The following is a 27,830-nucleotide window of genomic DNA, read 5'->3' on the forward strand; positions in this document are numbered from 1 at the left end:
CTCCTATTTTTCATCTGGACTGTCACACAAGAAAAGCCAAGTACTTTTCTGGAAAAGCCAACCTGTTTGTAAGGGTGAGGACAAGAGAAGTGACTGCTTCTGTGCCAACAGCCTGTCAAGTTCTTTCCTTCTCTGTAGGCCTCACAAACCCCATGCCTCAGTGGACAGACAAGCTCTCCTACATCAACCAGAAGAGAGTCTGGATTCCTACAGCACAAACAATGCCCACACACACACAGGAACCTGGTTTCCAAATAGGACATGGTCAAGCAGACTGCCTTGGGTTCAGCCTGATGCCGTAGGTGCTCACATCCAAGTGCCAACCATCACGTGGTACTACTGTGGTACTACGTGTACACACAAGACCTAGTAATTTTCTACTTCTGAGTATCTTTGTGCCAGAAATAATGATATATCCACCCCCACTCATAGACAATGATTATAAATAATTATAGCAGGTTTAGCAGTGAGTCAGTTCAGATCCAACTGCTGTCCATGCTCTTAGACAGTCAATACGAAAGGTTAACAGCAACAGAGGTCTCACCAAATTTTACCATTTGCTTGATTTTAACAAACTGTTTGATCATGTAAGGACACTTTAAAATAAAGGATGTAAAACCAATACAATTCCTCCACAGAGAGCTACTCCCAGTTGCAGTGTTATGATCTATGACTTGACAGCACTTCATCATCTTGTGCAGGGTTTTTCTTTTCTTTTCTAACACAGTTGCATAGTTTTATCTTTAACAATAGACTTAAATAAAATTAAGTCATTCATTTTCTTAAATGGTGCTGCATCGTCAGCACCCTATAATTATTTTAGTGTATGAATGCAATAGTTGAGAATAAAAGTCTTAAATTTATGCAATCTTACAGCACCTTTGGCATAAATCATACGCTCTCAGACATTTTGCATGATAATTTGGCCTGTAAAAAGCCTGCCAGCTCTTGAAAATGTCTTGTACTATAGACTACCCAGGAGAAGATTTGCTACATTTAATATACTCCCTATCAGCCAGCACAATTCCTTTAAATTCAATATAAATTATCAGAATAATAAAATAAGTTCCAATTAAGTCCAAACTGCCAGCCAACCAGAGCAAAAAGATCTTACCTTAAAACAGTTTGTGCTTGTAGTTCTTATTACTGTGTCATTCTTGCACATAATTGCCTACCTGCTAAAATTACAACACATTGTCCCCCCACATAAAGCTGACTAACCTTCAGGCTTGTCTACTGAGAGCAGAAAACCCAAAGAGCCTGCAATTCCTGAGGTGGTGTTTGTCAGGAGACCATGGCTTTCCATGCTTGGGGCTTCTATCAGCTACAGGTAGCCCACACTTTCCACGCAGAAAGTTCCACTCGTAAGAGCTGAGGAATGGGGAAAAGCTTTCATCCAACTCAGGCACCCAGCTGTGGGCAAAGAGGAAACTCCTCACATGCTCCGAGCACAGATAATGCACAGCTTCCTACACACAGATAATGCACAGCTTCCCACACACAGATAATGCACAGCTTCCCACACACAGATAATGCACAGCTTCCTACACTCCTGCTCCAACCACACTCCTGACACAAGCCACAACCCTGCCACACTGCAGCTAAAACCTGGAGCATCAGAACACACTCAAACCAAGGCATTGTTTGACCCTGTTTAAGCCATTTTGTCCTCACCCCAGCACAGTGCTGTGAAAGGTCCTCACCAGTTTGCTGACTGACTCCCACAGCAGTCCTTAGAAGGACTGAGAAGTCACACAAAAGACAGCAGGTATTCAAAATAATGACCCTCACGAACGTGAACTATCTAGCACTTCTCAGATGGTCTATCAAGTTCTTGAAACTGGATAACAGATGATTTGGGGCTTTTTGAGAGAAAGTGTCAAAAGAACGCTTCAGAAAAACATAGCAACCTCACCTCCCAAGTGCAATAAGGATTGGCAGTGGTCCAAACAGAGGATACTGACTAACTTTAGAAATTCGACTGCTTTAAAGTTCTGAAATTCACACTTAGGGTTGATTTGTAAAACTGTCAACTATCCACAATCTCATTATAAAATCTTTTAATGTAAAAAAGGGAAATATATTCAAGTCTTTACTTTGCGAGTGCTAAAGCTCAAAAATGTTGCCCTAAACATAGCTCTATTGATAGAGTTCATTAGTGCAACTATGCTGAATCCAAAGAAACTACAATGAGTGGTTTGGGGGATGAGAAAAAAGACTAGAAATGAGACTAAATAAATTTGTGCAATTGCCTTGAAGAGGAAGAAAACTTTAAATTCAATTTCAAGGTAACAACCAGTTTTTATACTCAGCAACAGCTCTGCAATTTTTTTCCTAGTTAAACTGCACTCCTTGTTCTTGATACAATAAATGTAATTTTTGATACTGACTTTTGAGACTGAAAACTTTAGAACAGAGGAGGAAAGGGAAGGCTTTTGGGTGAGATTCAATCACTAAACCTTAATAGAACCAATGACTCATACAAGAAACAAAGGAAGAAACTAATGTTACAATAATCCTACTTTGAGATTAAAACCGAGAAATAAAAATCTCCCTTAATACATGCAAGGATAAAGTGATACTATGTACCTTTAAAACAAGGTAGAAAAAGCACATTTCACCATATGCTTCTTTACCCAAATGGCACTGATCCATCATCATACCCTCAGTTGGTTATTCCTGGAGATATACTAACACTCAAAATAAAGAAGGCACTAAAGTTCCTGAGAGTGACAGGAAACCCAGCAGAGTAAGAAATTTTAGACAGAGTTATTTACAGATATTTTCCTGTGAGAAAAGAATGGTAAGAATGTAGCTTGAACATTAACAAATCCACTAAAACATCAGTCTGCCTGGCGGAGTCAGCAGATTTGGAGGGGGATTCAGTGGGGCTGGAAATTCAAACTTTAGCTTGTAATCAGAAAAATCCTACTTTAGAAATTTGAACCAGCAGCTAAAAACATGTAATATAATATAGAGCTCTCCTAAAATCGTACCCAGCTAGAGGGACCTTAGACTACGTGAAGCCTGTGACTATTTAGTTAAAAAAAAAAAAAAAGTCAATGATACTGAAGCTCTTTATTATTCTGCAGGGACCTATTTGTGAGTGACATGGACAAAATCTGCTAATCTTCACTTCCTTCCTTTGCTTTCCTTGGGAAAGGTGCTGCAGATTGTGTGTGCAATTCCTCCATTAGGAGGCTGACAGAGCAGAAGTTTATCTGAAATAAATTTCCAACTGAAATAATCTATTCTATTCTAAAGATACTCTCATGGAAAATAAATTGGATCAACTGAATTTTAAAACCACTCAAAATGCTTATTCAGATTGTTTATGAAGCAATTACACACCATACTTAGGTAACAGTTTAAATGAAATCAGTTATTAGTTCCTAATGTCTTACTCTCAAGTAGGAAGGCATTTGCAGTGTGGAGTTCTACAGGAGATCCAGCCCATAGTCCTGCAAATACCCAAGAAGATCTCTATATTTGTGGTTTTTCTTAACGTGATTCAAGCATTTTCTGAATTCATTGAGAACGTTTAAGGATGGAAGAAGAGAAGCTCAGTACAACACAGGATGCCCAGAACTGACAGCTTCCCAGTTGCTTTGGTGCAGCAGAGAAATGAAAGACCTGTTTCATTATTATTAGTCTTCCAAAGCACTTCCACATGCCTCAGGAACATCACTGTGTAGCCCTGATTTTCTGGAGTACCAGCAGTTTTTCAGAGAACACTGATAAACACAGCACACCATACAGTCACTGCTGTGTGGTTCAGCCAAGGAGCAGCTCACATGTAAGTCAGTTTAGGCTTCTGGGAGAAAAAAAATATTTATTAAACAAGCAAATAAATAATGAAGATGAAGGAAGAGATTTGGGGATTATTTGGGAATATTTATTTGGCAGGAGAAAGCAAAGAGGACTTGATGAGACTTGTAAGAGATAAGTCTATTAAAAACATTGTTAGCAGAATGAACCAATTAAGTCCACATCCCCAAAGCAAGTTGGCAATCCGTTTCTAACACCTGTTTTCAGACCAGGGCTTGCAGAGCTTAAACACGTTGTTTAAAATGATCTCCCCAGAACCTCTAGGTCAATAAACACAAGGTAGAAAGGCACTTTCAGGACTGCTTACTGTGAGCACTAGCCATAGCAGATGCGAGTTTCAACCAGCAGCATTCAGCACCAGGTGGAAGAGAGCTGGGCATTCTGTCCTGCATGGAGCATATCAAAGCCACGCGGCCAACAAGTCGCAGACTGCTGAAGAGAGCAGGTCCCTCCTGACTAGTAAAAGTAAGAAACAGAAAGGTCCATCCAAGATAGTCATGAATCTGTATTTATTTACCAAAAAAATCACATTTCCTTTAACTCAAAATATGCTGAGCATTACTTAAGTACTGGGACATAACACCTGCAGCCCCTCAGGGCTTCTGACGTTTCATAAGGATTTCCAGCTAGGATCTCCTTGACTTACAGGATCTAAAGAACGCATCAAAAGTAGTCATTTGAAGCATTTGTTTCAGAGCTTTTATTAGCAGGCACTCTTTAGCATAGGACATACTTCCTGAATAATTAAAACATAGAAAGGTCACACACAGTCCCCATCAGCAGAGAAATCCAAGAGCCCCAAGGTGGAGGAAAACTTTTTTAAGCTTTACACCATGGAGTTAAACTGCATCCAGCAAACACTGTTTCTCCCTAGGCCACTTGGCAAGATCCTGCTTTCACCCTGAGCTACCAAAGTAAATGAGAATTTTGTGAAGCTGTATTTGCCACTGCCACTGTTTCCTCTTGACAAATTTGCAGATGATACAAAACCAAGAAGATTGGCTGATATACCAGATGATTATGCCGCCATTCACAGGGACCTGAACAGGCTGGAGATATGGGCTCACAGGAACCTCATGAAAAGTGACAAAAGGAAATGCAAAGTCTTGCACATGAAGAGGAATAACCCCATGCACCAGGATATGCTGGGGGCAGACAAACTAGAAGGTGTCCTAAGCCCATGCAATATACAGAGAACTGACTCTGCAAAAGGAGTTGCATCTACTAACTCTTTATAAAGGATTTAATGAAACAAGCATGACAGAAAAATACCAAAAATATCTAGAATTGTCAAAGTGTTGTGCAAATGCCCTTTACATTTTTTGAGAGGGAAGAATAGAAGATGACAAGTCCAGTCAGAAGTACTTTGCTTTAAACTGTCTTAGCCTGCACAAAATAAGGTTGTATTTGCACAACAGAATTCACAATATGCATCCAATGTAGAAATGAGGCAATACACAATGGCATGATGCTTTCAGCGCTGTTGTGCAAACAGAAGCTTTGCATCAGTGAGCACAGATGTCCCTCCCATGACTTCATCCTATACATCCAAGGTCACATGGTTTATTTTGGCACATAGATACACACATGAGGACTACATGTGCCGGTACAAACCAGTTTGGACTTGAAGGCCTATTCTGCTCCCTGGAATAAATTTCTCCTCCCAGTGGTCCAGTAAATTGAATCTGCAGGCATTGTAGGCTGAGGAGAGTTAAAATCTCTATTAAAGAGAACCAGAGGGTAGCAAAGAAAACTGTAATTAACATCTATTTTAGGCCATTTTGTGGGAGCAAGATAGAACTATGCTATGAGTCACTTAGAACTCCACGCTGACCCCCAAATCCAAATTAAGATGCCCTGCCATGCTCTGCAGGAGTCCATCAGAGACTCTAATCATGGAGAACTGTAATGAAAGAGCAAGGGCACTACCAGAGTTTTTTTGCAAAGCCAAAGTAAATGCAAAATGGGTATCAGGCTGAAATTAAGACAGTGAGCAGAAAAAAATTCACAAAAGCCATTGATTCAAAATGCACACAAACCTAAAAATCCCCCCGGCCCCCAAAAGATATACAGATAAAGTATATTAGAATGAGCAGTGGTTTCATACCTGAAGTAGTTTTTTAGGATAAGCCATCTAATATATGATACAACTGTGACAGTCAGTGAGTGACATGGCACTAAAGCTGCCAAAAGGAATAAATACTCCAGCATCCAGTGTTAAATCAAATGCTGATAAGGTTAACTACAGTGCAATAGCATCTGAAAAGCAAAGCATGAGAACAAAAAGGCTTAACCACTTTCTGCCAGCAAGTCTGCAAACCTCATCCTTCAATATTTATGCATCTTATGTGTGCCTCTTACCGAGGAACTGACCCTTGCTGCAATCAAAGGTGTAAGTGCTGCTCTGGCTGCAGACCATCTAACAATAATACACATGCAAAGCACACAAATGACATTCCCCTTAGCACAGAAGGGGCTGTGCTGCTAATGGGAAACGTGGTATTTGGAGACAATGATGAAATTCTAACAGCTGCAGCAGACTGAAGGGTGGAGGGGGGGAAAGAAAAAAGAAAGCAAGCGGATAGAGATGGGGGAAACTGAAGGACTGGAGTCAAACTAACAGCTGGGTAAAAACAGCCTAAGAGAGGGGTACTTTTGAAGTTCCCACATCCTTTTCATCCCTCTTATATTTTACCAGTTACAGCAAAAAAAGTAGTAGCTCATAAATAAACTAATCAGAATTGTTATCATCGACCCTGTGAGGTCATCATTCATCACATCATGCATCTTCCTTATATAAGCACACAAACATGCTGATGATAAGCACTACAGAAAGCACCTTAACAGAAAAATAAATGCATAGATGACCAGAAAGCCAGGCATCCACCACTGTCATAACCTACACAAAGAGGTTTTGCTGCCAACTAACAGTTTAAAATTCTTGAATAAGAATCATTAAAAGAAGATAAATGGGGGGGGGGGGGGGGGGGAGAAATCCACTCTGTGTAGGAATGATTGGTATCCAAAGGTTGTTGAGCCTACTTATGCACCTTTCTGTAGAAGGTGATGATTTTGGAGTGGGATTACAGGTTTTAAAATCCATGTATGTGTGGTGTCAGCAACTGCAGTGGGTGTGCAATTGCTAGGAACTATAAAGAGAGCAGCTACTTGCTTGCTGAACAGGTAGCTATGCTAGGTGTCTTGGCAGACAGGTATGCATGTGCCTCTGGGAGTCAGGCTACTAGTGGAATTGGATTCTGGAGATGGCAGGGTGGCCCTGGCCACCCTTTAGAGAGACTCAAATCTGGAAGTCACCTGAAGACCTGCTAATGGATGAGTCCAAGGCTAACAACTGGAAGATTCACAATGCAGGGGATGCAGGAGTGGGGGGTTTTCCATGCTTGTCTGGGAGTGATGGGGTCTCTACCTGAAACAGGAGCGGGGCTGCAATCCTGGGCATTTGTACATTCAGGTCATTGAGAAATCCCAGGCAAATGGCAATTTTCTCTTTTTCTGCCTCAGGAAAATGAAAACAAAAAACCAGCTCTCACCTTGTCAAAGAGACAATTTAAATGCTCATGTCACCTAAAAATTCCAGCATGCTCCTACTATGTCAGTTTGACAACCTATTTAAGTACGAACAGAGGAAACCATCATCTACTGATGGGAGGGTAGAAATGGGTAGAAGATGGAGGAGTTAACTCGAGGAGTTAACTCCATGGCTACTTCCATACAATCAAGTATTCAGTACTAGGTAGCATCAGTGAAATGACCTTTATTCCTCAGATGCACCAGTACACATACTCAGTGTTGGCAACTTCAGTTTGGCTGTACATTCTCAAATTACAGGGTTGTGGGTTTTTTAATTCTAGTTTGTACTGGTAAACTTAAGAGGGGTGGGAAGGGAGTGAAGATTCTGATTCTGGCTGTGGAAAATAAGCTTGAAAGAGTGAGCTTTAATGGGAAATAAAACAAAGGTAAAATAGCTTTAAAATCAAAAAGGATGAGTGGCAGAGAGAAAGGACAAAGCTTTACCCTTTATCCCCCTATTTCCTATCTCTCTTTCCCTCATTTCCTACAAACATCAATCTTTCTTCCACCATACTGTTGGTGCATCTAAATTTCTAGCACAGAAGAACAAATAATCTAAGTAAACAACATATTTATATTTTTTAAAAATCCTCTGAAGGCATTCTTCACATGGCTCAAAAGCAAAAGAGAGACTGGCTTGGGTTTTTTCCTCTATCCCTTATTTTCACACATACTTTTTACGTAAGCTGTGGAGCGGACAAAGAAAGAGCAAAAAAAGCAAGCTCAGAGGAGGCCATCCTTAAACACATTACTGGTAATTATTTTGTGATTTTACGTTTACTTTCTATTGAATTGATTCTTCTCATGCATGCAGATAGTCTAAGAAGAACAGGCTGCAACTAGAGTAGCAGCAGCCACATTGTTCTTTGTTCTGAAGGGAGCAGGATTAGAATAATGCATGCATGTTATTCACCCCGACTCCTTTTTTTTTGTTACCTTTAATTACATTTTCAGACTATGCTGCCCTGTCCTATATATATATATACACTTATGCTACATGAACAGACACAACAACTCTTTGTGTTGCCCTACATCTTGGGCACTTGCACGCTCCTGATCAAACAATGAGCTGGCGGGAAAGGGAGCTGATCTTAACTCACGGAAGAAAGAGTTCAGTGAGACATGAAGATGCACAGTAGGATTTTTTCCCCCATCTAAGGTTATGAAAACAAGTCTCCAAAGGAGCCACTGTCTTCCACAACACAGTTTTTTTCAGTGCTTGCTCGTGTTTTTGTGGGGCAATTTTTGTTTTCATCTTATTAATGCAAATTGTACTCCAAAATGCTTTATGTCATTAGTTAGGAGGAGACAAAAGCAAGAGGCACAGGCAGAGGGTACCTCTCAGCTGAGCCTGGAAATGAGAAGGAAACTTCCTGGAATGAACAGACATAGATTTCAGCAAGGCAGAGGCAGCAGCTGTTGCACTGACAGTAATTAGATTGAGGACCTGAGAAAGGAAAATGATAGAGCCATGAAGGAACACAATGCCAAGGGACACACTCATTTCTGAATCAGCAGGTTGTTACACATTTTAAAGGTGGAAGAAATAGAGTAATTCCCACAAGAATGACTGCATCTTACTTGTAGAGACAAAAACTTGTTCAAAAGCTTTTAAACAAGTAGTGGTGATAATGTATTATGTGAAACAAAAGCACAAAAAGTTGATGTCACTATATTTTACTCCTTTTTTCATGCCAACACCCTTTTTTTGCATACAGGCTACACAAAGTTATAATAAAAAAATACAATCCCTAGTAGCTAACTGGATGAGAGGAACTTCATTTTGTCAAGCTATGTCTCACAAGCAGCATCCCATTAAGCAGATGGAAATACTAAAGCAGTGGCTGACATAACTACTGTACCATTATCACCAAGCAGTTCCAAGAACTAGGAGCAGACTGCTCCATACCTGGATATAACCTTTTCTATTAACTGCTGCCTTACACAGCCAGCACCTCATGGTAAAATGCTCTTTGAAGACTGCTGACTATTTCTCTCCCTCTTTCTTCATTCCCAGTTCCTGAATTTTCCTGCTGTAACAGACACTTCTCAAGACACCCAAGCAAGACTCAGTTGACCACCATCTGGAAGGCAATCAGAAGCTCCCTCTAGCAAATGAATATGAATCAGAATATGAATCCCACTCCTGTTCTGCAGCGGGATAGGAATGCACAGCTGTTATTACATCTCATTTCAGAGAGGCATCAGAAACTTGACATTCATGACCACCCCAAGCACATTCTGAAACTCTGCCCTGTTCAGGTCCTCACTGGCAAGGAGCCAGGCCTTGGTGGTTGGGACCACTGTGCATGAAATGTATCAGATGGCATATTTCCTTTTGTCATTTCTGGGAACTGGATTAAGCATGAGGACTGCTGCAACACTTCATCTTGCTCCCACTGCCCTCCTACCTCAAATGGAGATGGAGCATTAGTCTGTAGTCTTACAGAGATGTAGCCAACAGATAAAACACAACCTAGCCTGCACTTGTAGCTCTCTGATACTGAGTTATGGAATATGTGATGACATTCCACAGCAGGCATATAAATGTAGTGCAGCATGTTCACTATAAAGAAACGCCCCTAAGCTATAATTCCTTGCTGCCTCATCATTCAAATCAAGGAGGTGTTTAGCCTAAACAGGTGTTTACCTGTTAGTAAAAGTCTTGTGAGAAGCTGCAATAAGCCAGGTAATTAAAAACAAGACTACAAAAAACTCCAGGAAGACAAGAGTAGCAGGGTGAATAGCAAATAAGTTTTTAATTAGAAGTTAGACCTTCAAATGAAGGTTTGTGGTTTCACAGGTCAAGTCCAAAATCATGGCATGTTGGCTGCCCGAAATTTTTGGCTTCTCTACTGCATCAGGGACTTCAGAGATACATACATCAGGTCACTCAGGGATACTAATGCTTTGTGATCCCATATCTAGGCAGGGAATGGTAATAAACACCTTTCTTTATGACACACTTCAGCTCTACACACCAGTAAAGCTTCTATTCTTGCTGCATTTATGAATTAAAGCTCAGGTAGTCTACAGGAAAAAGTGAGAAAAGAAAGAAGAAAATGGGGTGTGAAGAGGAAATAAAGGTTTAGGTGTTTTTTTCATTCTTAGCTGTTTGACCACCACATTTGCACTGGCCTTTTGGTTTTTATTTGCAATAATGTTTTGGCAGTTCCCTGCTCAGCTGTAGTGAGCAAGAAGCTGATGCAGCATCTGTGTTGTGGACAAACATTGGGAAGCTTTGAGCTGATGAAAACAGTAATGCCCATGTACCCTGCATGTTGGAGAAAAAGCCACACACTATGGAAATGATCCCTTTGGGCAGAGGCAGAATTTACATAAGGAAGAGAAACACTACAGTTTCAATCAAAAGCTCAACAGCTTCCCCAGCTGAATGCTGGAGACTCTTCTAATTAAAGACTTTTTCCATTTCTGCAGCTACCCCTTAAGTTATTTCATCTCAAATGAGCCTGAGTTCAGTTCTGGTTACAATACAAAAGAAAATTCATTTCTGATATGCATCTTGAAGACCTTAGTGTCAACAATTTAAATTTTTTTTGCCTTTTTTTTAATGATGAAAGTCTCACAAGGGTGTAAGGATATCTCCTGAAGCTCTGCATTTTGGCAGGACTGGAATGCTGGACTGCAGCTGACACACATCAGAGCAACTGACTGCACTGAGCCCCACCACATCACATATTCTGAAGCTGCAGTCTCTATTACTGCCTCAAGGATCTCCACTTAGAGCTGTATTCTGCAGCACAGATCCAGTCTCACACGTACCGACAGCTTCCAAGCCACAGCCTTTGCCTGCAATGCCCTTCAAAAATGCTTACAGAAAGAAATCCAAGAAGCTAAAAGCAAGGCTGGAGCTCTAATGAGCACTAGTGACTGCATGGGCAGAGCACACTGACCACAAAGCACTACTTAGGCAAGTACTGCCATCAGTAGGCCAGTGAAGACTCGGGGTCATTTGTCTACACCTCGGTTTTGCCTATGCAGACATGCTGTCTGCCTCAATCCCACACTTAACTGGCACAGATTGGAAATTCATGCTGTATCATCACATCAGCAAAATTCAGCTTGGCACTGTATATCTTTCCACTTAAAGAACTGATTTAAACTACAGATCCAACAGCAAACTTACTGATATACCTCTACAAATAAAGACTTACAGTATAATAAATAAGCTGCAAAACTGAGCTTCTGTATGGCTATTACTGCATATCCACAGTGCACTTACAACATTATGCTTTTTTCTCCCCCAACTCTTACAGTTCCAATTTGTTTTCCATGATACTGAATGGCTCCTATTCCCGAGCTTGCTTTTTGCAAAGCAGCTCCTGAAATGTAATTCACTTGGTTGACACAGTTACACTGAAGTAGCTTAGTGACATTCAACAAATTACTTGTTTGACAGTCTGCACAAGCCTCCTGTTTTTCGTGTTTACCTGTGGAAATATCAAGTTGTTCCATCACAAAGAAATTTCTTTTTTTACAATCTCATCTCTCCTGAGAAGATCCAACTTTGAATTTTCTCCCAGGCTGCCTTATAGAGTTGAACCATTAGCATCCCCCATCTTCTTTTGTCATCTGCATAACCTTGAGTGTTACCTATCTGCTTTAAAGTTACTTTATCTACCCTGTGAACTTTAAAAACATGAACTTTGAACATTCAAGAAAGCAAATGGAAAAGAATGCCAAGACTGCAATGTAATTGTGAAGAAAATCCAAGGAAACTACTGTTAGTGACATGTAACATCCATAACAAGATCTGAGCCATCCACAAAAAAATCTTACACTCAGCCTCTCCTTTTTTCTACCTAGACATGGCAGTATTAAGAAGCTTAGTTAATGGCTTTCAATTTGATACTAAAACAGCTGATGTTCAGTCAGTGCAGAGCCACTCTAAATAAAACCACTTGCAAAATAAACCAGCACTCAGTATGACAGCTTGCCCTTAGCAGGGCCAGTGGGCTTCAAAATCGAACCTTTCCAGCAGAAGGGAGGACTTTTCATGTCCCTGTTAAATGGGTTAAACATGTCCCCAGGCATTCTGCTTTTCCCATGTGTCTGATGGAATTTAGAAGCATCAGCTGCAGCTCACTGTTCCACCTTCAAATCCACTTGGTTGTTCATGGGGTAACTTTATTTGTTTTATATTAATAACACTAATTGCCATTAATACTGTGTAGGCAGAAGTGAAGCAGCAACTCCTACACTACCTGCTGGTTATTTAAATTATTTTTTCCTGAGGTCTCTTCTTCCCACAAACTGGTTCTGGTTCCCGTGCTTGCTCTCAAAACCAACTGAGCTTGTATTCTGTGACTCAGAGGTGCTTTTATCTGCTGAGCACTTCCTTCACTCTTCTGTTACACCTAAAAGCCTGCAAGCTTTCACAGCCTTCCTATCTTAGCCAAGCTACTACAGCCCTAACTATTGACAAATAAACCCTTTTCTTGCATACTGCACTATGATGCAATTAGAAAGGATCCTGATAGATCAACAGGTAGGAAATAAAAGGACACAAATCAATTTATGGGCTTGCTCCAGGAAATGTCAAGACATCAATCAAATATGAGTAGTAAAGGCAGGCAACTTCTTATCATTTGGGCAGCTTACAAAATACAGTGGCTGCAGGTTTAACATTTCTCATGCAGATGCCTGTGTTACTGTTGGCCCTGAGTCACTAAATGCAGGGCTTTAAAACAGGGAACACATCCATCTTAAACCTCTAACAAAGGAAAACAAATAACAGAATTTTCCTTAAGCTGCTATCACGAGCTTTTCATCCTGAAACTCAAGACTTCCACAAAGCTGTGGCACTTTATCTTGAAGTTTATCTTCTCTCTATAATTGTTCTCAAGCAATTGTTGCCTAACTGGGTACAAGAATACCCAATGAGCTACCAATCTGATTTGAAGCACAAGACTTCTGGACACTCTCCTTCTGGTTCTGGGGTGGGAAAGGGTTTAAATCTATACAAATCAGGGTGCCACATTGTCGCAGACATCCTTTTGTGAAACTCCTTTTCTTTAGGATTTTCCCTTCTGAGAAGCTGAGGCCTCAGAAACAAAATGTAAAACAATGGTTATCTGCTGCTGTGGAATGCATCAGGTTTGCCTGTGATTGGGCCATCTTGAATGTTTACAATTAATGGCCATCCACAGACCAGATAGCTTGAACTCTCTGTACGAGCCACAGATCTTTGTTATTCATTCTTTTCTATTCTTAGCTAGTCTTCTGAAAAAAACCTTTCCTTCTATTCTTTTTAGTATAGTTATAATGTAATATATATATCATAAAATAATAAATCAAGCCTTCTGATCATGGAGTCAACATCCTCATCTCTCCCTTCACCTGAAAACCCCTGTGACCACTGTCACACCACATACTGTGCATATGTACACAGTTTAAGACAAAGATTCCCAGCAGTCAGAGAGAGGGAAGAAGAGGGACAAAGCAAGGTATGCTTCAGGTTCAGTTTGCATCCACTCAAGGTGAATAATGTTGAGATCACTGGAAACCAGAGGGCAAAATGTCTACACTGAATCAGCTATTCCTCTGCATGCTTTTCATTCTGGATAATCAGTCACAAAAAAATTTTGCAAAATCCCACTTGGATAATCAGTCTCTTTCTCATCAAAAGTCAAAATCATCCTGCTGCCAAGAACACACCTTTTTGTTAAGACACAAGTTTAGTTTTCAATAAATTTATCTGTGAATAGAGAGTAACTATTTGGAATTTGAGGAATTTCTATACTGTCAGTCTTCATGATGGCACTGAAATACCAAAATTTCTCCTCAAGGCTCAGCTCAGGCAGTCCTGCAGTGGCAGAGGTTCAGATATGTTTTTTCAAGTGTTTCAGAATCAAGACATTATTGTTTCAAAGCCCTCTCTGTGAGCTTAAACTTCAACAGAAAATAACCCCCAGTGATTTCACCACAGAAACAAAAAGAAACGCTAATTTAAAGTTGTTCCATCACATCAGGGAGGGATGACTTATGCTTTAAAAAAAAAGTAGCAGAGAGTAATAAAAACCATTTTTATCTTCCAAGCAAAGACATGTTTTACGTGAGAAAATCTATTCTCTAGATGATAAGTAATATGAAGTGAGTCTGAACTGTTATTCAGACAAAACCTATTTCCTGACCAACTCTTCCAACCTATATCTCAAATACATGCATCCTCATAGGGTGTTCAGGGAGCACACTAATGAGACTGTAAGTCCCAGGGCATCAGAATTACTGTGGCTGGAAGGGTGCACTGGATTTCTTAATGAGCTGAAATCAGACTGTTTACAAATTATGGCTGAAGCTGGGGATGCTCTATTATGTTCTGACTGCCAGTACACACTTTCTTTCAGTAGGAACTATAAAAAAATGGGAACTGGATGGAAATTTCTTCTACTAGCTCCAGTATCTCTGTTCTGTACCTGCCTCCAAATCTGCTGTGAAGCTTCAAACTACTGGAATTATGGATACCACCAATTACTGCTACTTGTCTTGACCCAGTAAAAAGCCAGATGGAGGTCTAAGCAAGAAACAAACAAAAGATAAGAGCAGCTGAGAGTGAGATTATTCCCAGCAATGTGCAATTTAGGTGAAGCCTATGAGTTCCTGGCAAACTGCCCATGAGAATGCTGCTTAAGCCAAATTGAATACCTCTGACCTATGGATGTTTACAGAAAGGCAGCAGTCACAGAGTGCTTCAGGGATAAATGAATGGGACTCAAAAAATTAAACAAGAGAAGAAAAAGGCAGGATCAGTCTCAAAATTTTACAAATACTGTGAGTTTTCCTAGCTATGGCTGAGTTATACATGACACTGAAGACAGTTTGAATACTTAAGTATTTACTGATTGTTGAGTCAATCATTCATTAGCCTAATTTCTAGTTAAAATAAATTTAAAAAACAAAAATTTTAAAATTGTTGAAATTAAGCTGTTTTGATTTCTTTATGATAGCCTCATATATTTAGACTAATAGGAGATTATATCAATTTGATTAAATGCCCATCAGTCTGGCATGACCTACATCTTAATTTTTAAGTAGGTGGTCAATTTTACAGAAAGGGAGGAGGGAAAATCCACACAAAACAGCGTCTATTATACTTTAAAAGCTAACTGTACTTATAAAAAGCTAACTTTTTCCTTTGTGTCCTTTTTTTTTTTCACTCTCATTTATTTTCCCTTCCTATCCAATGGCCATACTGCTGAGAGGCTCAGAGAATGTATGATTCTGCCCGCAAAGACAGAAAAAAAAAAGTATGTACAGCTTGTGAGAGACTCTGTCTAGATCTCAGCACAATTTAGTTTCAATAGCTTCTACATGAGCACTGTAGGGCGTTAATTCAATTTTTAGTGTGTTAGGTTTTTCAGGATTTTAATAAGGCTTTGGATACTGTCCCTCACAGCATCCTCCTGGACAAGTTGTCCCAGCTGTGACTTGAGCAGGGTCAGACTGTGCTGGGTGAAGAACTGGCTGAAGAGCAGGGCTCCAAGAGGTGTAGTGAATCAAAGGGGCTACATCTGGCTGGTCACCAGTGGTGTTTTGCAGGGCTCAATTCTAGGGACAGTTCTGTGCAATGTGTTTATTGGTGATCTGGATGCAAGAGCTGAATGCACCATCAGCAAGTTTGCTGGTGATGCTAAACGAGGAGGTGCTGTTGATTCTCTGGAGGGACAAGAGGCCTTGAAGAGGAATCTGCATAGAGCACTGGGCAATCATGCCTGGCATGAAATTTAACAAGTGCCAGATCCTGCAGCTGGGATGGAGTAAGTGCAGGCACAAGTACAAACTGTGACAGGAGTGTCTGGCAGGGAGGGCCCTGGGGGTGCTGGGGGCAGCAGCAGCTCAGTGAGGGTCAGCAGGGCATAGCCCAGAGGGCAGGAACCGTGTCCTGGGGGCATCAAACACAGAGCACAGCCGGGCACAGGGGGATCATCCATCACCCGCTGTGCTCAGCGCTGCTGCGGCCTCACCCGCAGTGCTGGGGCTGCTCTGGGCACCACAATGAAGGTGGGATGGGAAGGAGGGAGAATGTAATCCAGAGCAGGGTAACAAAACTGGGAATGGTTCAAAGCTGCACAAGGGAAGGCTCACACTTCACAATGGGAAGCACATCTTTACTGTGCTTCAGACACTGGAGCACCCAGATTTCCTGGGTAAGTGATCGACGTACCATCCCTGTTTGCTTTAAGAAGCATTTGGGAAATGCCCTTATTAACATGCTTTAACTTTTGGTCTGCCCTCAAGCTGCTAGACAGTTAGGCTAGGTCATAGTTTTAGGTCCTTTCCAACTGAAATACTCTATTCTATTCTGTTTCTTTTTTAATTTTGTCTTGTAAGTTTCTTCCAAGGCTCCTGAAATCCTACATCCCTGTCCAGTTATAATTAATACAGCATAAAGCTGTACTATCCCCATTTTAGATTCTTGCCACACCATTAGCTAGAACTCCTTATAAGCTGTTAGCTCCAGAGTAATTTTCAGATCAACCAGTTCTGCAAGAATGCTATTAGAACAATATATTAGGTACTTAAGCAAAACCAAAGTACGAATTTGTCAGGAACATGTGTCAACTAGAGGCTATAGCGAGCAGAACTATTTTTCATTTTCATCTCATTGTACTGCACTGCCTGTCATTGCTGGCCCCAGTCACATCTTGGCACAGTGATGCATGAACTTGTCACCTCAAAACTGGAACTGCTGCGACCTACATGAAGTGATGCTGTGCAGGGCCTGCAGCTGGCACAGAATGCTGAGGCTCGTTTATGAGGAGACACGGCGCCACTTCAGCAAACTGGGCTCATGTTTCAGTGCTCTGTACTTGTAAAGTTTAAAAATTCAAGGTTCTGATTTTAATAACTACAGCCAAACTAAATGAGAATTATCGAAGACACTGAGCCCTGCTGGCAACTGCTGCTGTAACAATCTGGCATTGGAGATAAACTAAAGCACCAAAGAGGGGAGTCTCAAAGAAAGGTTCTAGATTTGGTTTGTCCATGTCCACTAAGAGTCCAGCATAATTCAAATTCATTTTGGCATGCTTTCTTATTCATTCCAACCTTTCCCAAACTCTATCAAAAGAGAGGATTGGAGATAAGGGGTGACTGACTTATAAACAGTCTTTTTATCTGCATTTCATTTGCAGATAAAGAACTATACCATAAAAGATGCTCTTGCAGGCTTTTGGTAAACACATTGCTGTTAACAACAAAATCAACCAACCAACCAACCACAAGAACCCCAAAATCTCAAAAAATAAAAAATGCCTATCAAGCAAAACTTTTTAAATAAATCCTTTACTGTGCAGATATTCTGGACATCTCACTTGACCACTGATGTAACTGAGAGCACAGGATTTCACTTAGTTTCTCTCTGACATCATTGTCAGAGAGCGAGAGAGTCATCATTTGTAGTTCCTTTTTCTTGAAGATGTGCTTTGCAAAGTCTTGCCAATTTTGCTTTAGTTACTTCCAGTTAAGAATTTTCAAATTCATTTTGAACCAATGCAGTCACCAGAAATTCACGAAATCACTACAGGAATCATTACGACATGAATCACACATTGCCCATCCTTGTCACATATGTCTCTTGGTTTATATATAAGAACACTGTGGCCTCTTTCAACACAAAATATAATTTACATATCCAGAAAAAAACAGAAGTGCCACTGCCAATCCTGTTCTGTTCCTCTAAAAACATGCATTTTATGTGTATTGCCAAAATGCAATAACCTACCTCTTGATAAATCTTCAAATGTTTCTATACTCAAAGCTTCTAGTACTATCTTTTTAGGAACCACTCAAAACAATTTCCATTATTAAAAAAAACTGAATTAAAAACTATCCCAGATATTTCTTGGAGTCTAAGGTACCTCCTACAACTAAGAAGACATGCGAGTCAGAATTTAAGCAACTGAAAAACTACATTTCAAGCAGGTTTAGCCTCAAATAGATGGAAGAAGCTATAAGATTACTTTAGGAACACAGCTGCATAGTGCAGATGTGCTGATCCACAGCACCCTATGTCACTGAGAAGCAGGTAATATCTGAGTGACTTCGATACCAGGATTCCTACTAAAGATTTCCCTTATGATTATGATGAGCTCATCTGTGAGAAGTTCATGAACTGTATGACTCATGTCAGAAATAAATCTTGCAAACATATTCCTTCTTAGATTTTTTTGCTTGTTGTTTTTATTTTTACGATTTACAATCACTGTTTATGACCCAGAATAAAAACTGCTATGACAGCATTGGTTGTGGGAAGCTGTAACTAATCACAAGTCAAAGCTGATCAAAAATAAAACACTTGTAGTTTTGCCTCATTCTTAAAGAATGACCTTATCCTGCAACAAATAAACTTTTTGTGCACTGTTCCCTCTGCCCTGCAAAATCCTCTATAAAACTGAAACATAATATTATGCCACTTGGCAATGTATCAGGACTTACGACCTATAAAGGGACAGCTAAAGGCCGTACCAGATGCTTCTTCATCAGCAAACTAAAGAGAAACTGGAGCAAAACAGAAGAGGCTTTGTTACTGCAAATGCTTCCATGTTTGTTCTCAGGAGCTTTCCACCCTCAGGGAGGAAGAGACCATCATATTAGTGCCTCACAGACTTAACTAACTTACAAGGAAGCATTACAAGGAGAATTTAAGCTATTTAGACCACCAGCCAAACCAATGCAGTGATGCTGTTGCAGAGAGCAGTCCAATTAATTTCATACTGAAAGAAGCACAGGAAAATAAGTAATACCTACTGTCTGCCACAGCTCTTCCACTGGGAGAGTATTTCTCAACGAATCTTTCAAAGGCAGTGGGATTATGCAGGAAAGTAGTTCTGTTTTCCTCCTATGACTTCCTCATACACAGCAACACCACACTGCATAAAACAGGAAAAATCACTCCACTGTCCTCATCCCACCCAGACAGACTGCAGTGGAGGATAGGAAGATACCCAACATCCTCCCCACACTGCACAGAGAAGAGATTTGAGGTGGAAGAGAACAAGGCTTATGTCCTACCACATGATTTTTTCACCACCTTGATTTGTTTTACTCCGTCTGCAGTGGGCTGATCAGCACAGACAGGCTGATCAGCTCAGACAACATCAAAATGAAAGCTGATGGTGTAGGAGAGGTAAATGGCAATGAATGGTAGCATAATTTTATCTCAAAAACACCAAAGCTTTATATTTTTGTAAAAGGACTGTTTCCTTTAAATTCTCACACACTAGAGGAAGCTGTAATGGACTAGCAAAATCTAAACTTCTGTAAGAAATTTCCTCCTGAGAGCATAAAGTAACTGCTGCCAGGACATTGCATAACCAGGCATACAATGAAGCAAGCTACTGAAAAAGGCTAGTCTCCCAATCACTCATATCTAAAATAGAAAAGCAGAAAGGGGAAAATACCAAAGCAAAGCTTAGTTATCTAGTAGGACCTTTAAATATGAAACCTTAATATTAAAATATAGAGTGCCTACTACAAAGCAATTTCTTTTATGAGAGACACATCCAAAGAAGGATGGCCTATTTAGCAGTCAAGCTCAAACAGAATCTGCTCTCAAATGTCATCAGAAGAGCAGCATCTTTCTACCAGGTCTATTCCCTAAAATGCAGCCACAGTTTCATGTATTAAACATAATGATAAAAATAGCCCATGAAGGTTTATTCATCCTTTTTGCCTTGTGAAGGCAATACAGTTTAGAGAGAGGGAGCAAACATTTACCCTTGATTGTAAATCACCAAAACAATTTACGGCTGGCTTAATTTCTCCACACCTCCAACAATGAGATTGCACAGTGACAGATTGGGGCATAACGACACACAACCCCACAACTAAGCCTCACAGAGAGAAAATTTGGCCCTTAGCAACTTCCCTTCAGTTTTTTTTATAAGTGAAGCCTACTTATAATCTCTCAACTTGCAGGAGTGGCAGCTAGGGACAAAATAAAAATGCTACAGTTTGGCTCCTTCTTGTGATCCAGAAGCAATAACAGAAAGAAAAATGTTTTACTACTGCATTTGTTTTAATCCCTTCTACGGAAATCCAGCATTTACTACAGCAGTTGTCTGGCACTGTCCATAAGCCAAGCAGCCCTACACTTTGCAGAATTTTGTATGAAAAACCTAAGCAAGCATCAATCTTTTTCAAAATCTGCCCTATCAGTCAGTACAGGTGAGAATGTTTGTGTTCTGTCCAAAATTGCCAAAGAAGTGTCAAAGATAACAGATACACTCTGCAACATAAGAAAGAAATCATGGCAGAAACCACGCAAAGTCACAAAACCTGCAGCACTTTCAGGATATCACAAGAAAAAGAGATAAAGCCATTCTGTTCCCAGCTCAAGCCTTGGAAAAGTGCAATCCATAGATTGGCACCAGAATTAGCATCACAAGCCAAACCACACAGCCCACTGTCTGAAATCAATCTATATTTTTTCTTCAAAATAATAAATTATACCTTTTTAAAATTTTATTGCTTGAGCCTACTGCTTTAGTATTTTATCTCTCCACCTCTGGAGATAAAGAAAAGCTTTTGACAAAAACAGATAGGATTTCTTTGTAACTACACAGTTCCAGAAGCTTAGCTCGGAAGAGAAAACACTGTCTCCTTATAGTCACTGCAAAGTTGCAAAAGTGCAAAATTTCCTTAAGAGACGCACAGGTGAATTTTCAGATCACATAATCTGTAAATATGGAAAAAAATATCTGATCCCAAGTCAGAAAAGTCAGCTTTAATCTCTAACACTCTTAAGTGTAAGAGATTAAACTCTTAAGAGACAGAGTTCCTTTCTTAAAAGCTTAATGATACTATTTTATTACTGTTCCAGACACCATTCAAAGTTTTAGTGCAAATAAACATTCAATCGCTCAGCTGCTGAAAAATGTTGTTCAGCACTTGCAGTAAGCAGTAAGATTCAAAACAGGAAGAGAGGAAATTAAACCCAATAAGATACAAAAACAACCAACTCACAAAACAGAATATATTCTTTCTTTAGAGCCAGAACAGATCCAATCTCTGACAATACACCCTTAAAATGATTTACATGTTTCACCATGTATTTCACCCTACTTTTTTAATAGAAATGTTTCCAATTTCAGGTTTAAGTCAAGAACTTCTTAGGCAATTTTCACATGAGCTGTGAAAATAGTAATTTTTAATTAGTTTGACCTTTCCTTTCCAAAACCTTTATATTGGATTGTTTCCTGATTGCCGAGAGGATAGAATAACATCTGGAGGGACAGAAGTTGCCATTTTGAAGCTCTGCTACAATAAAAAAGATGGCTTTAAAGCAAAGTAGAGAATAAGAAAAGATCAACTCAAGTATTTTGGAAACAAATTTAAAATTATATACCAACAAAAACTATGGAATAAACTGTAAGTGCTATAAGTCAAACGTCTACTTTCTCGATAAAATTTAAGAGAAGGTATCTTTAACACTTTCCCATCTCTGGCATCTCTCTTTGTTTCTGAAGCAAGGTGGTTAAAAATACCCATCACACAGGAAGCACAAGCAATATGTCTTCACAGCCACTAAAATGTGAAATTATTCTCCCTCTTCAACTGCTGATCAATTTTAACTGCATGATACAGCTACAGAGGCACAAAGAAAGCTAGAAAGCTAAAAGCTCGATTTTAAAGTTTAAAAAAAAACCCAGAAAGAATCAAAGCCAATTAATTGCTAAAATAAACGTCATATGATAGGCAGCTAACAAAACTTCTTTCTTCGGGTAAGGAAGAATGCAAACTGTTCTCCTAAAGCTGGTTTTCTGAGAGAACTGAAGTGTTTCAGCTGCCCTCTAGTGTTAAAATGAATGCACGGGTAAGTCAAGAGCGAGGCTAAAAAGATGCTTGAGTTAAGAAATTATTCACTATGGTTTATTTTTAACCACGCTGAAACTAAAAATTAAAAAGTAAATTTTAAAATACCACAGGGCCAATTCTTCCTTTAAAATTAAGGTATTCAAAACTTTCCTGTAACATGCAATTCCGCCCCACAGCAACTAACTATATGAAATTATGGGAGATCTTTTACTCAGCTTCAGCCCTTTATTTAAACCTAAGGAAAAGTTCTGCTTGATGCTAAAAAACTAAATTATTAGAATTTTAAAAAAGAAAAGAATCATCTATTTTCATAACCCAAGTTGTAAGATATGCAAATATTAAAGGAATAATGGATTTCATAATTCACTCTACTTTAAAAAAAAAACTGTTTATATATAAGCATGGCTGAAAAATTCTCCTTTTCCTCCTCAGGCTCCACATATAAATTTCAACTTAAGTTTAATTAGCATGCAGAAAAAGGAAAGCTCAGAAGGAAACCTTCTCTGGAGGATTCTTTATCAGCAAATTCAATAAAATCTTGAGCACCAATGACAAAACAAATTTCATATAACAAATTTCATATAAAAAGTTAAACTCCTAAAAATATTACGTACTGATAGAAGGATAAGTGTTCTAATAGATGAACTAAGTTTTAAGTTGTGTGTACTGCTGGCTCACGGTCAGCTTGGCATCAACCAGACAGAGCTGTTTTGCAGAGGGTCAGCATGAACTGGAGTACGAACCAGGTATTCTTGGAACACATCCCTGTGCATATGCACATGCTGTCGATGAATGGGACCAGTCAACACAGGTCAGCCAGTGACAAATAACGCCTGACCAACTGGATTTGTGGACAATGAACAGTGGATGTGATTTACCTCAGCAAGCCTTTTGACAGTCTGGATTGGTGGGCAACTAGAGAGGTAAAAATCTTCTTGGAAGGTTGGGCTGGAAGAACAGTGGTTGAAGCGTCACGATCTATGCCGGGGCCAGCAATGAGGAGAGTATAGCATGGGTCTGTCTGGAGGCTTGTCCTGTTTCACACCTTTACCAGTGACCTGGAGAAGGTAACACAGCCCACTCTCATCAGGCTTGCAGATGACAGCAAACTAGGGAATGCAGGCAAGAAGCTCCAGGGCTGAGCTACCATTTTCAGGAACCCAGACAGGCCAGGGAAACAGGCTGCCAGGAAAGGACCTGCGCTGAAAAGGATTTGTGGGTACCAGTGGAGACAGAGCTAAATGGGACTCAGAACTGCAATGAAGGCTAAAAGCTTACTGTACTGTATCCACAAGACAATGCACAGTAGATAACAAAAGTGATTGTTTTCCTTTACTCAACACTGTACTAAATCCAGTTCTGAGCCTCCAGTAAAAGCAAGTGTTGATCAAGGCTGTGGAACTGTTGGAGTGAGGCCAGAGGAGGCACATGAAGATGAACAGAGGGCTGGAGCACCTCTCTGATGAAGACCTGCTGAAAGTTGGGGCGGTTCTGCCTGGAAAAGGCTCCAGGGAGACCTTATAGCACATTCCAATACCTAAAGGGGGCCTGAAAGCTGGAGAGAGACATTTTACAAGGGCTGCACCAATAGGACAAAGAGGGAAGGTTTCAAGCTGAAGGAGAACTGGCTTAGATTACAATGATGGTGACTTAGATTTAGATTTACAATGAGGGTGATAAAACACTGGCACAGGTTGCCCAGAGAAGTGATAGATGCCCCATCCATGGAAACATTCAAGCCATGTTAGGTGGGGTTGAGGAACCTGGTCTGGTTGAAGATGTCCCTGCTCATTGCAGGGGGCTGGATTAGACGCCCTTTAAAAGGTCCCTTCCAACCCAAACTATTCCGTAAGAAACCTGAGCAAGTCCTGCCAAAGATCACCGAGTTTCTCATGGAATTAGAGCTCTGGGCCTGGGCGGAAAGGCTGATAAAAACGGGCTTGCTTCACTTATGACGGCTTTGGAGGAACACAATAGCAGACTTTCAATTCCCAAGAGAAAGTCACCAAGAACATGGGCCAGGCTTTTTATGAAAGTATGTGGTAGGAGAAAATAGGCAACTGAAGTTGCCGCAGAACATTAAAAAAAAATCACTGCTCTGAAGTATTAAAACAAGTATCTGAGAGATTGTGGAATCTATGTCCATGTAGATTTCAAGAACCATCTGAACAACATCTGTGCAACTTAGTCTGAAGGCAGCATTGATCTTGCTTCGAGTAGGAGCTGGACTGGATCACCCCTGGAGGTCCCTTCCAACCTGAATGAGTCTGCAAGCAACATCACCTTATAAACCATTATAAAATGGCTTTTGAAATGGCTTTAATATCTGACCTATGCCTATCCCAAGGCTTCCTGCACCATACAATGCACAAGGAGTGCTGGCATATGTTTGCAGCATAGACTAATGCTTGAGCTGCTCCACCCAGATCTTATCTCCTTAGTTAGCAGCATTTGTTTCAAGAAAATTTAAAACAGTGTCCCCACTCCCTCAGTACAAACATATTGATATGGGCACCAAGATGCACAAGGTCATATAGACACAGGCTTTTAATCAGGCTGGAAGCCCTTGGAAAGCTTCCATGACACAGATGGTGACCCTGGCCTGGGTATCACATCTGTAGTGGCATTGTCCTTACCATGTCTGCTCCACAAGAAGCATCACTGGCACGAAGGCTGCCAGTTGTGGAGTAGTGTCAAGTATCTGATCACGATAGTCAACAATGGGGCCTACACTTAATGCCATTAATCTGGACTAAAAATCCATGTCAATCATGAGTAAACTTGCTGACACAAACTCTGAGAGCAGCAATAATCCAGCAGGGCCAAACCAAATCACTGCCTGGAATGTAGAGTCTGATGTAATACTTGGCTTCAAGTTGCTCCCATGACTCTCAGTTACACATACAGATACAGTCACCCACATTACACAGCTACTTTTGTTGAGCAGTTTTGTGAAATCTGTCAAAAAATTCAATGCTGTTCCCACCAGTATCAGCAGAAGGCATTACATCACAGTAAGCACACTGGATTTCTGAAGCCCAGTGAGATCTTTAGGAAGACAAAGACAAATACAGTTTTAAAACACAGAATGATGTTTATAAATATTTGATAGGAATGTCAAGGTCTCTAAAGCTGACCAGAGCTCATCAAGGACAGAAGTTTGAAAAACACTTTGGTCAGCTACATACTTTCATGGCAGTGCTGTTGCTCTATGAACATTCTCAGCATGGTAATACAATTCTGCTGCCTGGGCATGCTCAGATACCACAACTAGCACATGTGCCATCCTTTGGGATTCTCTGAGTTAATACAGCATCTAGTCTGGCATCCATCCACTTTCACAAAACAACTCATCTAACCCAATTTCCCATCATCTTTGTTAACTGTCCTACAGCTGTGGGCAGAAAAATTCCCCAGGGGCCTACAGCCTGTTTCTTTTCTCTCTCTTTCCTGGCACTCACATAAAATACACTCTGGTTTCACGACAGAAGGCACTGAAACAGGAGGAAAATACCCCCATTCTTGCTGACTAATAAGCATGCCTCTGATCAGATGTGACCACCTTCCCATGACATGGTGACGCAGCCATGAGCTGTGATCCTACAGCACCACAAGTTCACCGGTGCCCACAAATTTCCTGTTCGTGGGCGCCGTGGTCAGATCAGAGCAGATGCACCATGACAGACAGTCTGAGGGTGCTGCACTGAAGAAGAAAAGATTACAATATGTGCAGCCTTGAAACACCCAGTGCTGTCCTCAAACAGGAACCTCACAACAGTTGGTAAAAAGAAAAATGGTTCATGCTTGAAAATCCCTAATTGAACTTAATAGGTGGAAAATAGACTTAAGAGCTGAAACCAAGTCTTAATATCCCACACCAATTACAAATTCTTGGGTGTTATATTTTGTATTCACTACCTAACTATAACATCAAACTCTTTTAAACTCACAGCCCCACCATCAACCCTGATGATGACTTCTACAACCTATAATAAGGATATATGAAAAGAACCACCCTATTTTCTTGTTTCACCATCTTTGCATTTCAATGAACCTCCTCTTCTTTCTTTTAAGAATCTTGGGAGACTACTAAATTAAAAGATACAATGGCATCAATAATAAAATAATACCATATATTTTTAATTTTAAGTATTTCATGTATTTGTTTCAGTTAGGTATCCATGAAATTATGAAAATGTAAATAGAAGAGCCTAAGGTGAATTAGCAGATGTTATTTCGAAACAAGGGTACACAAACAGATCTGCAGCTTCATTTAATCTGAGTGCAAAGAACAAAAAGCAGACAAAGTGACTACATTTTTTTAACCTATACAAATGCAGAAGATTAGTCTTTTTCTCTCTTTTTACACTCCTTCCCTTAAAAGAGAAAATTTCCATGCCCAAACTACTTTATTTATTTCCACATTCTGCTACATCTTCTCATTCATCAAAGGCTCATCAGCTTCATCTAATACATTTCAAGTTGGGTAGCTCAGGATGCTTTAACAAACAGGAATTTGTCTGAGCTTGGCTGGATTCCCTCAACTGCACCCTCATCCACCAGTTGTGGATGACTGGTACTAGCCAACTGTAAAGCACTGTTCCTGAACAAGTAACAATTGTTAAAATAAAAAAATTAGAGTTTAGGCTATGTATTGTTCTGGGCTACTATCAAAGGAAGCACTCGCATGAAAATACAAAAGCAGGAAACAGTAAAAAAGTGCATTTCATGGCACCAGCTCCTTGCCAGCTTCAGTCTTCACTGTGTACTGTACCACACCAATATATAAAAGGTGCACTGTGAGCAGCTTTAAAGCATAAACAAATGACAAAAACCCAAAACAAAACCCAAACCAAACAAATAGCCATCCCACTACTCCAGAAAAAAAAAAAAAAAAAAGAAAAACTCCTGAGCAGACTAAAGACCAAAGTACTAAACAATTGTGACAAGAAAAAAACCTTAACAAAGGTCAATGCTGTCCCGGAGACAACACTTTTATTTCAGCTGTCAGCTTTGAAAGCCAGATAAAGACAAATGTCAGTAAATGCAAAAGGTAAAAATTAGTACTGTTATACAGACATACTCACTGGCTTTCCAGAGATTCTCTCTCTTTTTTTGTTTAATTATGTACCAAGGTAACAATAAGAAATCACAAGGAAGAGTATCAGTTTTCATAGTATGCTGATTTACTTATACAAAACTGCAAATTACTAATTTTCAGTTCACTCCTGGAGTTCTCCTCCCATCTTGCATGCCTCTGGAATGACCCAAACAGCACCAAGGTGTGGCTGGACAAAGACCATACCTGACACTTCTGTGTGAGGCTCTCAGAAAAAAATCAGCTCTTGGCAATTTCCTACTTTCCAGTAGATGAACAGAACTTAAAATCACAAAGCACAACAGAAAAACAAATAGGCTTAAAGATCCATATTTCAAGTAACACTGTTCACAAGGCCTTAAGCTGAAATTGCATAGCAACCATTACAAATTTTAACACCAAAACAGTCAAGAGGAAAGCTCATGTTTACCAAAGAGTTTGATGGGTGAAGTGTGGATGTTAACATCTTTGCAAC

General features: G+C 40.1%; 1 protein-coding gene across 4 annotated transcripts in view; it reads right to left on the reverse strand.

Moving 5' to 3' along the window:
• Positions 1 to 27,830, reverse strand: part of TSPAN9 (tetraspanin 9) — a 168,839-nt gene that overhangs the window by 123,003 nt on the left and 18,006 nt on the right. The window contains exon 2 of one of the 4 annotated variants that reach the window (XM_059491353.1): positions 4,136 to 4,284. The exons of 1 other annotated variant lie outside the window; for it this stretch is intronic. In XM_059491353.1, the coding sequence (XP_059347336.1) occupies positions 4,136 to 4,220 (85 nt within the window). In that variant the 5' untranslated portion in view covers positions 4,221 to 4,284. Of the gene's footprint in view, positions 1 to 1,221; positions 1,325 to 4,135; positions 4,285 to 19,188; positions 19,208 to 27,830 lie in introns of those variants that run through there. 2 more of the 4 variants (XM_059491368.1, XM_059491359.1) reach the window with 2 other exon arrangements.

Source organism: Ammospiza nelsoni, chromosome 2 (assembly GCF_027579445.1).
Source record: "Ammospiza nelsoni isolate bAmmNel1 chromosome 2, bAmmNel1.pri, whole genome shotgun sequence".
Classification (NCBI taxonomy): Eukaryota; Metazoa; Chordata; class Aves; order Passeriformes; family Passerellidae; genus Ammospiza; species Ammospiza nelsoni.